The sequence below is a fragment of the Heliconius melpomene genome, chromosome 15 (assembly GCF_056956725.1).
Source record: "Heliconius melpomene rosina isolate 202511_hmr_F chromosome 15, ASM5695672v1, whole genome shotgun sequence".
Lineage (NCBI taxonomy): Eukaryota > Metazoa > Arthropoda > Insecta > Lepidoptera > Nymphalidae > Heliconius > Heliconius melpomene.
The window spans coordinates 6,865,952-6,880,083 of NC_140403.1; the positions used below are offsets into that span (position 1 = coordinate 6,865,952).

Sequence of the window (14,132 nt, forward strand, 5' to 3'; positions counted from 1 at the left end):
CTAGTGTTAAGACACTCCGTTCCAAGCTTTCCGCCAAATTCTGGTGGATATATGTGTTCAGTGGTGGAACTCTACGTCGCGTTTTGATTTGACACCAGAGCAAAGAAATTACAATTTTAAAATATTTAATTTCCTCGACTGGAAATCGACCCCCAAAACAAAAGCGACAGGGGTTTACAGTCACAGGCCTGTGCCCTGTGTTAATAAAATTAATAAAAATATACTACAAATAATGAAACAAAATAATTGTAATAATAAATGCAAATTCATTTTGAAGTGTTAAAAGGCCTTGATATTTAATACGAGAGCCATTTGTAAAAGACGAGATGTCCCTTCAGAGTGATGCCAACATCATTTCGTTATCACCGTTAACTGACAGTGAAATGATATTTTACTTTAAAAAATATCAGTAAAACTGTTAATTGTATATATATTATTTTGAATTATTTTAAAATTCCTTGTTCTTTTTTAAAAATATTTAAAATAATCAAAACTTATCAATTCTAGCAATATAGCAGTGTAGGCAAAGGGGACCTAGTGTTATGACAGTCTGTTAGCCGCTTTCCGCTGGAATTTTCGAGGCATTGCGTTGAGGGCCGGAACTTAACGCCGGGTTTCTGCCTTAGTGCCAAAGCTAAGAAAGGAAAATATAACTAAATAATAAATTCTAATTAACTATTATTCTTCCGAGGCGAATCAAGCTTTGCCTTACAGTTGTCCCTGTGCCACGACGGCCTTTATTTTTATATGTTTTTTTCTAAAGATACTATAATTATATGTATACTAGTGGGCGCGCGCAGCTTCGCCCGCTTATTTGCACCCTTAGGGGGAGAATTCTAGAAAACGATGAAACACGTGTTCAATTAAATACTTTTAAAAACCCAAATTTCAAATTTTATAAAAATCGGTGCCAATTTAATTTTTTTTCCATACAAACTTTCAACCCCTATTTCACCCCTTTAAGGTTAAAATTTTTCAAAATCCCTTCTTAGTGGATGTCCAGATTACGAAAGTAAACATCTGCCCAAATTCCACGTTTCTGCGCACAGCGGTTACGGCTGTGCGTGCGTCTTACCTCAGTCAGTGAGGACAAGTCCTTTTATATATATAGATTATTTCTGATTATTACCTTTATAACTTAATAAGATTATAATTCCCAAGTAAAGTTTGAATAGAATTCAATAATATTAGGGCAAGAAGTTTAGAAAAGCTGCAAAACTTAGAAAACTCCCCACTCACCTACTACAATAACACTTGTAGTTCCGAACAGTGGGCAAGTCTCTAAGCCGATCATGTGAAAGAATTTTCTCGAACTTTCGTGAATGGAACCAACACGTAAGGTTCCCGACGAGGTGACAAAACTTGGAAACGTGCACTCGAAACTATTCTACTTATTCGAACTTATAGTACATTGTGGGTGACAAGAGGTAAGTAAGTGTTCTTAATCGACAACGGAGAGAAACTACCGCACTTGGCTATGTATTTTATAAAGATGTACAATCAAATAGGAAAAGCTGATGAATGAACTGCATTTATGTTTACGATTTTATTTTTTTTAAGCTTCCCGCTGTATCCTGCATATAGCTTTATAGGGAAAGGGAACCTGGGTACGTAAGGTATGGTGAGAAGACGAGAGGTATGGTAGAGTGTTAATACACTCCGTCCCAATTAAGACACTTCCGTTTCTCATTTTTCACCGAATTCTGGAGTCATGCCATAGATTTAAGAGTACATGAAATGCACTTATTTATTTTATAGTAAACTATGTAAGTTAATTTACATACATGTATATAAAGTAATTAATTACAGGATGTAATTAGGCGGCAGTTTTATGTATTATAAATACAGATTATATCGATAAGCATAATCTTCACAAAATACAAAGATATATTATGATAACTATTGAATATAAATTATATAGTTTTATGGCACGTAATGCTTACTCTAGCATTATATATAGTACGGTCAACAAGTAATGGCCGCACTGAAATTAAGTTTTATAAACTTTTTCGTATTATTCACTCAGGAAGAAAACAATCGAAAGTAAGAAAATAACCTAAAATCAAATCTGCGCAGCCGTCTAAAGCTAACTTCAGCGGCCACGATTTGTTGACCGTACTATATATTTTGTAGAAACAGGGATGCCTATTGTGAACTTCCGGAAACAATCACAGAGGCCTGTACAAATATTTGTTTATGAGAATTTAACCATCTAAATACTAGCCTCAAGTTACAAGTTTCAACTGAAATCAAACAGAAAAGTACTCGATTTAATTATAGTACAATGATGACGAAGTTACTATGACTTGGGAAGTATATAATTATAAAACGCAGGGGAACAAGCGTGCGCCAGTAAGCTCGAAAGGTCGTGGGTTCGATTCCCACTCGAGAAAATAATATATATTAAATATTTTATTATATTCATTTGAGTAGAATAGCGTAAACGATGTGTTAAGCCACTCAACTCTCAATGTCGTCGTAATTCGGCGAAAAGTGGGTAACGGACTGTTTTAATACCAGGTTCCCTCTGCCTATCCTGCTATTTCCGGGATACAGCGGGATTAAACTGAGAAAAAAATGTTCATTTTTGCCATTATTATACTCGGAAACGATGTTTTCTTTATTTGGATTTATTTTTAATTTGAATTTATTTAACACGTGATTATTATTTGGTATTACGTGGTACATATATCGTGTGAATAAAACGTCACCCTATAAAGAAAATATACCTTTTTTTTAATCGGAATCTAAATACATATTTCTTTGGAAAAAATACATAAAATATAAATTTTCAATTTTTTTTTCTATTTTTAAGTTGAACTTACCTCATTGGTTTAAACAGTGCTTGGACGCCATTAGGATAGTCGATGATAAGCTTAAGCTGCGTTCCACCTTCTTTTTGCTCTGTAGAATTTTAAAATGTTCAAATTATCTGTATTTAACTAAATAATTAGTAAACACTACTAAATTATAAATTCCAAATAAAAAAATATAAATAACAAACCAGTCGTGGCGAAGGGCACAAGCGTGCTACAGTTAACGCGAGAGGTTGTGAGTTCGATTCACACTTGACGAAATTAAATATTTAAATTTTCATTTCCTAGCCCTGATAATAGACTGAAATCCCGACTTTGCTTAAATGACGTAGGTATGGGAGCCCTGGGATCTTGGGCTATAACGAGGCTACGCACTGAGTTACGTAACGGGAAGGAGTGTCTTAACACTTATTTCCCAAGTTCTCTCTGTTTACCCTGCTATCTGCGAGATACAGTTAAAAAAAAACAATATTTGACAATAAAATATTTCTGTGTTCCATTTGATAAAATCTAATATATATACGTTGATAAATAATAATTGAAACGTTAATTAAACATGTCCCAAAAAGTATTAAATTAGAACAAGTAGTCTATTTATATCATAAACATAATAAAAATAATATTTTGATATCTTATCAAGGTATTTAGGCGAGTCGTAGAGCAGGGGCACAAGTGTATGACGGTAAACGCAACTGGTTGTGGGTTCGATCCCCACTCGGAGAAATGAAATATTTTATTCAAATTTACATTTTCATTTCTTCGCTTTGGTGTCGAGGATTTTGCCACTCAACCCGCAATGCTTCCAGAATTTGGCAGAAAATGGGGATCGAGTGTCTTAACACTAGGTTCTCTCCGCCTTAAATACCTGTGCTTATGTCGTTCTATTGCCACATTGTACATTTAAAGGTTTTTTAATATCTTTTGAATCGAATTATTATTGTTGTGACCACATGAATTAATTGAAATTGAAGTACGACCTCAAAATAAATGAGAATTCACAAGTAAGGCTATTCTTGAAAGTTGTCTATGAACCCAATCGATGGCAATGGAATTAAGTAATAATTACTATATATCTAAAAATAGGTTTGAACTATAGAGGTTTTAACAATGGAATCCATTTAAGCGCTTTAAATATTAAAGTCCAATTGAAAGTAAAGGGCGATTGTTGGCACCATTGTCCGACCTAACCCTATACTGATTTTAGAACCCGACTTCATTTAAAATACATACCATATTGTATATTTAATGAAGAAACTCTCAATCTTTGTATTTGAGATTAAATCAAATTAGCTTCACGCTGTATCCCGCACACAACAGGGTAGGCAAGGGGAACGTAGTGATAAAACACTCTGTTTTCGTCGAATTTTTCTAAGCATTGCGTGTTGAGTCGCATAACTCCACGCATTCACTCTCTACGCTTTTGCCTTGGTGCCAGAGCGAAGAAATAAAAACATAAATAAATATATAATTCATTTCCTTTGAATGGGGATCGAACTCACAACCGACCTCAGATGATTGTTGAAATTACTATCGAATATATTATTACGTTTCATATTTACCTACTTAGTATTGTAACACTAACAATTCAAGGGCAACTCTAGTGTAAATAAATCTAAAACAAATATGGCCTTGGTTTGCTAATTTTCTTATAAATTTCTTAGTGTTTGTTAAGCATATGGTTATTAAAAGTGTTGAATTTTTTTATATTTAATTATTATTATTGTAGATACAGGCGTATACTGTTTGATATACAATTCTCTGTTATGGATGATGTAAAAATATATTACTGGTGCTATTTATTAATGTAATAGTATGTTAAATAATATTTTTTTAATAATTTTTGTCTGTGCGTTTGTTCACGTTAATCTCAGAAATGGCAAAACTGATTTAAATGTTTTTCTCTGTTATATTTTGGCAGACTTTTAACATTTAGTGTTTAATTTTTTTTAAATTGGATCATAACTAAGAAAATTATATCAAAAAAAAATATTTTCCTGACTTTTGTCAAGTATAGAAAATAATTATTTCATTGAATTGACTTGAACTTTAAGTCTTAAAGTGTAGATATTATCTTTAAAACGATAATTTTATTTGTACTCTAATGTAATTCTGACAAGTAAACAAATAATCGTATAGTTCAAGCGGGCGAAGCCACTAATTAGTAATTAGAATAAACATATTTTTTCCTGCTCCTCGCTTTATCCCTTAGGGTAGGCAAATAGACTATTATTAAGACACTCAGTTTTCCATAGAATTTTTAGTTTCAGAACAAGTATTGTATTGAGAGGCGGAATTCAACGCCGCGCTTTGTCCAGGTACAAACTCTAAGCAATGAAAATGTTAACACATTATTATAATTCATACCCCCGAATGGGAATCGAACTCCCAACCGTTGCGTTTACAGTCACTGTCTTGTTCCCCTGGGCCACGACGGTCTCGTGAACACGAGAAAAGGTATCATACGAGAAAAGGTAGAAGAATTCGAGGAAATATAAAATTTCAATACAATTTTACATTTATTTATTTAGTGGGTTTGGTATTCAGAGCAAGTGCGATTAATATACAATTTATAGAGTAGTTCTAACTTGTTACACTTGTTTGGTGGCGATTGTTAAATTTTGCAACTCAGAAAATATATTCAAATAGTCTAGTTATACTTGAAAATAACTAATATTGCACTATTTTATGGTTCATTAATTTATTGGTATTAATTATTTGCACCATTTGAATAAAACACGCATGGTTACTGATTATTATATGTAAATATGAATAACTGGTTGCATCTGGTCCTGGTCCTAGATTCGATTTGTATTAGAAATTGTATGAAAATCTAGTTATTCATGTGTTTTTTTTAAGTTCACGCTGTATCCCGCAAACATCAGGGTAGCAGAGGTAAGTAGTGTTAAGACACTCCATTCGCCATTTATCACTACTCGAGGTATTAATTTTCAATAAATAATTTTCGAGGTGAGAATTGAACTCGCAATCGTCACGTCTACATTCACACGCTTGTGGCACTGTGTCACGCCGGCCTTAACATATACTTTGCATACACTATATGTCGTTATTTTAGATTAAACTTAATGTAGGCACTGCCATAACTTCGGTTTCTAGACTATTAAAACGAACTAGTTATTATTACTACATAGCGAAGTAAGTTTGGTATTTAATTGCAAATATAATGAATTACTAAGGCTTTACTTTCAATTTAATAAATTAAATTAATATTATATTTCAAATTAAATCAGTTACTAAAAAATGCATACATTTATTTAAAAGAAAGTAACATTATACGTACCGACATGTAGTATAGGAGATGTAGACATATCCTGGAGTACAGCCCCGACTAGTGACTCTCCATCTTCATACAATTCATGCTGTGCTATTTTCAATTGAAACTTTTCTAAATTTGATGCATTTACACTGCAAATAAAAAGTGAAACTCAAAAATGGAATATTCCCGGAATATTAGAATATACCGCACACAGCAGGGTAGGCAGCGGGCACCTAGTGTTAAAACACTCTGTTCCCCATTTTCCGCCGAATTTTTCGAGGCTTTGCGTGTTGAGTGGCGGAACTGAACGCCGGGCTTTTGTCTTGATGCCAGAGCGAAGAAATAATATATAGCTAATATTAATATTGTAGTTGACATTTTTGCATATATTTTTCCTTGTAATAACTTATTCTAATTAATGACGACATGGATGCACATTGTTTAATATGTATAAGCATTTATTTGAGTACAGTTTATCTTTATTGCATGACTAACCTTACACCGTTTGAACTTTGATTTAGCACATACATACCTAACATGATCCTAATAATGTAAACTAGCGAGTTTACAAAGATATTATAAAGAAATCGGCGGTCCCTAGGTTAAGAAAGAAAGAAAAAAAAACTGAAAAATTAGAAGTATCTTTTATTGCTGTTTTGAACCACTAATGAGGGTAGTTTTCAATTATTACATGTTAAAAAAATGCATAAATAACAATTTTTTTTTTAATTGTAAAAAAAACATCATTACAACTACACTTATTAGTAGCAATAAAAAACAAATAGCGATTTTTCGCTTTCGATACTATACCATCGAAATTTTCGGAACATCTGGCTCAACGGGACAATGGAATATCAATAGAGCCACTTTAAATTTCCAGCACACATTCTTTAACCTGCTCGTTAATGTCGAGATTTACATGGAAGATTTTCCGGCGGCGTGTTGGTTTTGGCTGCGTGGAACACATAAGTGGACGTGAGCTGGTTGCTGAGGAGCAGAGACTCCAGGCGACACAACGCAGGACAGAACTGAATACTAAGGAGCCTACGTGTTACGTCCTCGATTTGTGGTATGCCCTGATAACCTGCATTTAGAAATCAAGCCGTATGCTATAAAATTTATTGACTCTCTTTCGGTGTGAATTGTGCTCGTGTCGAATGGGAATTCAAAACGCCCGACTCGATTTAGTACAAATGGACGTTTAGAATTCTGAATGGCTAACTTGATATATTGCCCTGGCAACTTTTACCCGGCAGGTAATAGTTTTCATTTTTTTTTCAGGATATAGAGTGATAAATGTGTTTTGATACACTATAAATCACTATAGCATTTATTATACAGTACTAATGTCTGTCAATTATCAAGAATTCTAATTCATATTGTTGGATTTTATTCAGCCAAATATCCACCCATTTTTTTTTAAGTTCAACAAACAAGCCACTTTAATTTGCAGTAAAGAAAATACCTTAAAGAATATTCTCTCTTTATTACACATTCTCCTAGATGAGCCAAGAATATGGCAAAAATTATTCATATATCAAAGCAACCCTTTTTGTGATACATGAATTTAGCTATAAGGTCTCGTCATATCTTCGCGGCGTTTGAGGAAGCCCTCATGCATTCATTCCATTTAGTTTTATTGTCAAAGACCCGCGCCTATCTCCGTAACTGGATTTTAAATAAGATTCCTGGCAAAGCTGGTGAAATTCGCTTTACAAGATAAAAAAGGTCGCCCTGTCTGCTACATTATAGAATCAGTATATCCTACAAGTATGATATTATAACCTTTTTTATATTACTATTGAAAACCTTTACAACCAAGAGAAATAAAGAGTTAAGAGAGAAACGAGTATGTGATATTTTTCATTTCATTCGTCGTGCTCCTATGAGATTTGGTCTAATATTTACTTTGGTGAAATTACGTCAACCATTGGGCGACCTGTTTAGTTTTGATGCATACTTCAGAGCTCAGCCCGTTGTACGTTGGGGATGAAAGGCGACGGCTTTTAGGATGTAGGTAGTCTACCATTCTTATTATGATGAATACCGTATATTTTAAGTTTAACTTGAAATTTCATAGGTTGTTTAAAAAATAATTTTATATTAAGTAAAATATGACATTTAATGAAGATTAAAAATAATTATTAGAAACGACTGTAAGAGACAGCCATTTGCAAGTGTAGTAGTACGATGTGAAACAAAATGGTCGAATATTTAACTGCAATATACGTTTTATCAAAGTTTAATTGCAGCAATAACGGAGTAACTAACAATTTAATTCGGCGACTTTCGGTGCTCCATAAATTGTACTTGTGGATGTCAGCTGTCGGCAACTTTTGGAAATTTTCCTTGTAATGTCCTTTTGGAGTCGTTTTTCGCGGAACAATTTTAATTAATATTTCTAAGTTAGGTTCTTATGTTAATCTGTGTTTTATTTAATATTTCAAGTACAATGTAAATGTTTATTATCGTAATAAATTAATATACCTAATGTAATACGAGTATAGCAGCGCCACCTAATCGAGCATATGTATTTTTATTTCATATTTAAAACAAAATTAATAAACTTTAAAAACATATAATAAATTAATATAAACAAAAATACAAATTTGTTCTTACCTAGGTTCTAAATCCTCCATTTCACCAATAGTTGGGTTCTCTGGTCTCAAAACATTTAAGTCCCTATGAGGTGGTACAACAACTGGATTATCGTCAGCCTTGCCTTGAAGTTGGAGTACTAATATTCTTTGAAGATCCTCGAAGCGGTCTGCAGGTGTCGAGGGAGTTCGTGGCTCCACGTCGCCTCCACTAGTCTCACTTGGTGCTGACTGTTCATATTCTTTTGAACTATTGCTGCCATTGCTGTAAATAAAATATAATTTTAATATAATTGTTAAAAGAGAAAGCCTATGCTAGACTTAGGTTTACTAGATTTTTTATTTTAATGACATATGTCAAAGAATTAAGTTACCAATAAAATAATAAAAAAATAATAATTAACAAATTATATCTTAACCTAAGCTACTTAATTAAAGATTTACTATAAATTCAAATTGTTTAAGACATATTATTTTAATATTATTTATTCGAAAAATCATTGATTAATAATAGCTAGATAGAATAAAGCACTCTTTAAAGTCTTAAGGAAGACTTGAATGGATTTAAGCCAATTAGTTTCTCAAAATATTATTCACATAGAAATAAACGTCTAAGCCTTTTCAACTCAATTGTTTTGTTAATTCTAATTTGATTTTAAATTTCGTATTGTTATAAACATCAATATGAATAAGAATCTTTTTTTAGTAGGGTAGGCCGAGGGAGGGAACCTACTCTGCTTTTAACGCCGCGCTTACCCTCCACACCACCACCAGATATACACCAGAGCGGAGAGATGAAAATATAAAATTATATAATTTCCTCGAGAGGGAATTGAACGCACTACCTGTTGCGTTTATGCCACACCTGCGCCCCTGCGCCACAAGTGGCCTCATAAAAATCTCATTTTACTATAATAAGTCTAAAACTTTTACTATAATATAAGTAAAATAACCACTTTTAATTTAACAACGAAAAGGTTGAATTAAATAAATGTATTTAAAATGACGATAGCTCGTGTTAAAGTTCCTACATTCACAAAGCAGCAATGTCTTAATAAGATCCGCTTACGGTGGAAATGTAAATTTTTACTACATATTTTCATATACGGTGTGTTACCTAATGTGCAAAACCTTATTATATTTATAAAGTATACATTAAAATTAAATTATATCAGCTTCACGCTGTATCCCGCATATAGCAGGGTTGGTAGAAGGACAAAGTGTTAAGATACTCCGTTCTCCATTCCCGGTGAATTTTTTGAGTCATTACCAGACACCAGAATGTTTCATTTCCTCGAGCTGGAATTGAACTCACAACCTCTCGTATTTACAGTCTCACGCTTGTTGCTCTGCTTGACGGAACCTCAAACTAGCCTTAATGCAAATATTTTTTGAAAAAACATTTTTTTAAAGCAAAAAAAAACGGCAAAAAATCGTTTACAAAAGCTTCTAGAATTTCATTAACACAAACAATAAAGGCAGCCTTAGTTTGGTGTAGGCATTAATTCTTGAGATTTTGTTTGTTCGCCTATTGTAAAGACATGACGTTTCGATTGTACACACCATTGTTCTATAGAGTAAAAGGAATGAGTGGCGAACTCATATTTCGTCCATTTTACATATTTGCACAGCCGAAGTGACAAATTAATTAATATATTGTTTTAAAACAAATGGATGTGTTAATTTCTTTTATAATATGGCTGTTAGTGAACTTTTACTTGAGTATCTATTGAAGAAATTATAAATATTTACTTAGAAATTTGTTGAATTGTTTATGGTTATACGTAGGGCTTGTTTGAGAAGTATTCGTTCACCTTAGTTATTTGTTGTTGTGAAGGTCTATTATAAAAACAAAAATAATAAATAATAGTTAAAAAATACAAACTTTTGTTTTTTTATGTAAAAAGTTTTTATTTAATTTGAATTAAATAAAAACGATGAGCTTTTTAAGCAATCTACTGACACTATGCATTACATCTTAATTCTTAGTTTTTTTAACTTAATTATTTACAACAAATTGCAATTCCCGTTGATCCTCGGTTGACAACTCGCACTTGACTGATTTTTTTATTCATACTATTACATCATCATCGGTCCATGATAAAAATGCGAAATTTCAAATTAATCCGACGCGAAGTTTCAAATTTTTTTGTTTACAAACATGCATAGAAACGCTAATAAAAGAGTTTTAAAAATACTACTGGCCGATGTCTAATTGTCTTAAAATCGAAACGTTCGTTATAATAAATTAAGTATATCCTATAGATTTAATAAGTATTTTAGTAACAAATATAATTAGCATAATTAGGTACTTTTTGACATTAACGTAACCAATTATAAACATAAGCTGTTAATGAATGCATTATTTCACTAAATACTGTATTTTACTTAAGTATATAAGTTTCACTGTAATTCATTAGGAGAGAATAGAGAATATTCAATAGGAGTAGTTTTTAATATTATGAATATGAAAAAATATAAGATTATTTCCAAAATATTTATAGGACTATTAAGGCAAGTGATATACTCTTATGTTGATTCCTAGTCGGGGAAATTAAATATAATAAATATGAAAATATTAATTTCCATAGCCTATCTCTGGTAACGAGGCAAAAAAGCGCGGCGTAGAGTTGCGCCACCTAACACGTAACGGGTCACAAATTCAGCGAAAAGTGGGGTTTCCTTCCGAATTCCAGCACTACGTTTTGAGTGTGCCTAACTCAACACTGCATTATATCGCATCACAGAGGATATAACAATGTTTTTACCTGAGTAGAGATCGAACCCGCAACAACCGCGTTTACAGGCAGACCATCGTGGTTCTAATTAAATATACCTATTGTATTTGTAAAGAATTTTAATTTCTATTGTACTTTTGATATCTATTTTACTTTATTCATTATACGAGTTATTAAAGGTATAAATTATTTCAGTACTATTTTTTACAGAGCAAATTAATATTTTATGAATATTCAAATTACGTTTCTCAATAGATATCTAGCTTGATAAAATAATCTTTTTTTTTAGTTCCACGCTATCCTGCATACATCAGGGTAGGCAGAAGGAACCTAGTGCTAAAACAATTCCTTCCCCATTTTCCACGAGACCAGAGTGAAAATTAAAATATTAAATATTTACAATTACACGCTTGTGCCACTATGCCACGAGTGGCCTAAAAGAACTTTATAAAGGCAAAAAGGTAATAACAAATTTCCAAATATAGCAATTGACTATCAGTGTACAGGCGTAATGCAATATTACTAGTAGATATTTACAAAATGTTCTGATAAAAATATCTGTGTGATAATTTTTGATAAATAAGTAGATAGTAGATTGTGATAAGCGTCCTAGTAATTTAGAAGGGCCGAAATTTCTTTATGTTATAATATATATTTTTTTAGGGATCATAGTGTTAAGACACTACGCCCTCCGCTTTCCGAACAATTCAAGAAACATTGCGTGTTGAATGACAGAACTTAACGCCGCTCTTTGCGAAAATATTTAATCCTATGAGTGGGAATCGAACCCCACAACCGTCGTGATTGTGTGCCTCTGTATCACGACGACTTTATTGAATATATGACTTTTGTAAATCAAATAAAAATTACAATTTTTTTCAATTTTTGTAAGCCGTAACTTTTATAGCGGAATGCATATTTTATAGCCCTAGTAGTTTAATCGAATCGATCGTACGGTATTATATTGATTGACTAGAATTTGACGATTTTCTATTAAAATACATACAAATTAAAAAAAAACTTCTAACTTATGTGTAATAATCGAATAATAATTATAATAGAAATTCGTATATAATCATTCGATTTTTTAACAAAATAGTTAGTATTAAAGTTAGTTATATATGAGTATTAAAGTTTATATTTAAATTATTATTTATTCAATTGGCCAAATTATTTCATTTAGATAGCTTTGACTGTGGGTAAAGGCAGATTTTTTTAACTTAAATTATTTTAATTGTTTTTCTTTTAATTTAGGCCGTCGTGGCGCAGCGGCACAAGAAGTGACTATAACGCGACGGTTGTGGATTCGATACCCACTCGAGGAAGTGAAATATTTATTTACGTTTATATTTCCACTTCGTCGCTCTTTTCGGAAGAAAGTGGGGAACGGAGTGTCTTAACACTAGGTTCCCTCTGCCTACCCTGCTGTGTGCGGTTCTTTTAATTTTCTTTTGTTTAACTGGTAGAATTAAACATGATATAATAAAAACATAAGTTAATAATGTCATTAGTACCTAAGTCAATACAGTAATTAAAATGTTAGTAGTGTTTTTATATTTATCGGTTAATCTTTGTTCAGTGGCTGATATACAAATAACGATAACAATATATAAGGCTAAGACAGATAAAAATCTTTATCTAATTTGGGTATTTTTCGATAATATTAGTTTCTTACGCCAAAATTGTATGTAAAAGTAGGAAGGTTTTTAAAAAAAATCAAAAAGAAGATTTTTCTTAATTTTCTTGTCTAATTAGATATATGAGTTTCTATAACAATGTAATAATTAACCAATATCAAACGCGAACCATTTTTAAAAATATTAGTATTCTACTAAACAATGTTACTGTCAAATTTTCTTAATTTGTTTAGCGTATGTATTCTGCACACAGCAGGATAGGCAGAGGGCACCTAGGGGCAAGACACTCCGTTCTCTATTTTCCTCCGTATTCCTCCAGTGCGTGTTGAGTGAAAGGATGTGAATGAAATAATATTTTCTTCATATTAATGGAAATGAAGATTTATAAGAAAAAACATCTATCCTTGTCGAGCCTCTTGTAGCATTTAGCTATGAATTATGGAGAGTGTGATGTCGACAATGTTAGCTTTTGTAAATGTAGAAACAAAATTTTACTTTATAATTGTATTTGTTATTACCATTAAATGACACTTTCATTTAAAAAAAAATGGAGACGCTACATTTAATAGTGAAATTTCCTAATAGTATTAAAATCTTTTTTTTTCTTTGCGCTAATAAAAATGTCTCATTTTAGCTTAATTTTAATAGACTGTATCATAGAAAGTCGAGATAAGTGGAAAAGTTATCGAAGTATCGAGCCATGACGAAATAACAAAAACTTTGAAAGATTCAAATTCATATATAGAATGCAACTAGAGTTACTAGAATATATAATTGATATTTTTTTTTATTTAGACATTATTTTGCGGTACAGATAATTTAATATTTGATATGTCTTTTATTACAAATTTTCTAAAATTATATTACCTATATAAAAAAATAAACCGTAAAAGTACCTAATTTATATTTATATACCACACATATATTATTATAACATATTTATTAACATTTAAAGCAATAACAGTTTATAAGGATGTCTTGTTTACTTAACGAGAAAACATACATATTCTCTTATCACACAAGACGCTGTCAAACTATTCTACATGTGATAACGCGGTGATACGGTGCTC

General features: G+C 31.9%; 1 protein-coding gene across 1 annotated transcript in view; it reads right to left on the minus strand.

Moving 5' to 3' along the window:
- LOC146531535 (extracellular serine/threonine protein CG31145) overlaps window positions 1-14,132 on the minus strand; it is an 81,515-nt gene that overhangs the window by 9,649 nt on the left and 57,734 nt on the right. The window contains exons 4-6 of the mRNA XM_085198090.1: window positions 8,710-8,952; window positions 6,115-6,239; window positions 2,826-2,904 (exon numbers count right to left, since the gene is read on the minus strand). Coding sequence (XP_085054216.1) covers window positions 2,826-2,904; window positions 6,115-6,239; window positions 8,710-8,952 — 447 coding nt within the window. The remainder of the gene's footprint in view (window positions 1-2,825; window positions 2,905-6,114; window positions 6,240-8,709; window positions 8,953-14,132) is intronic.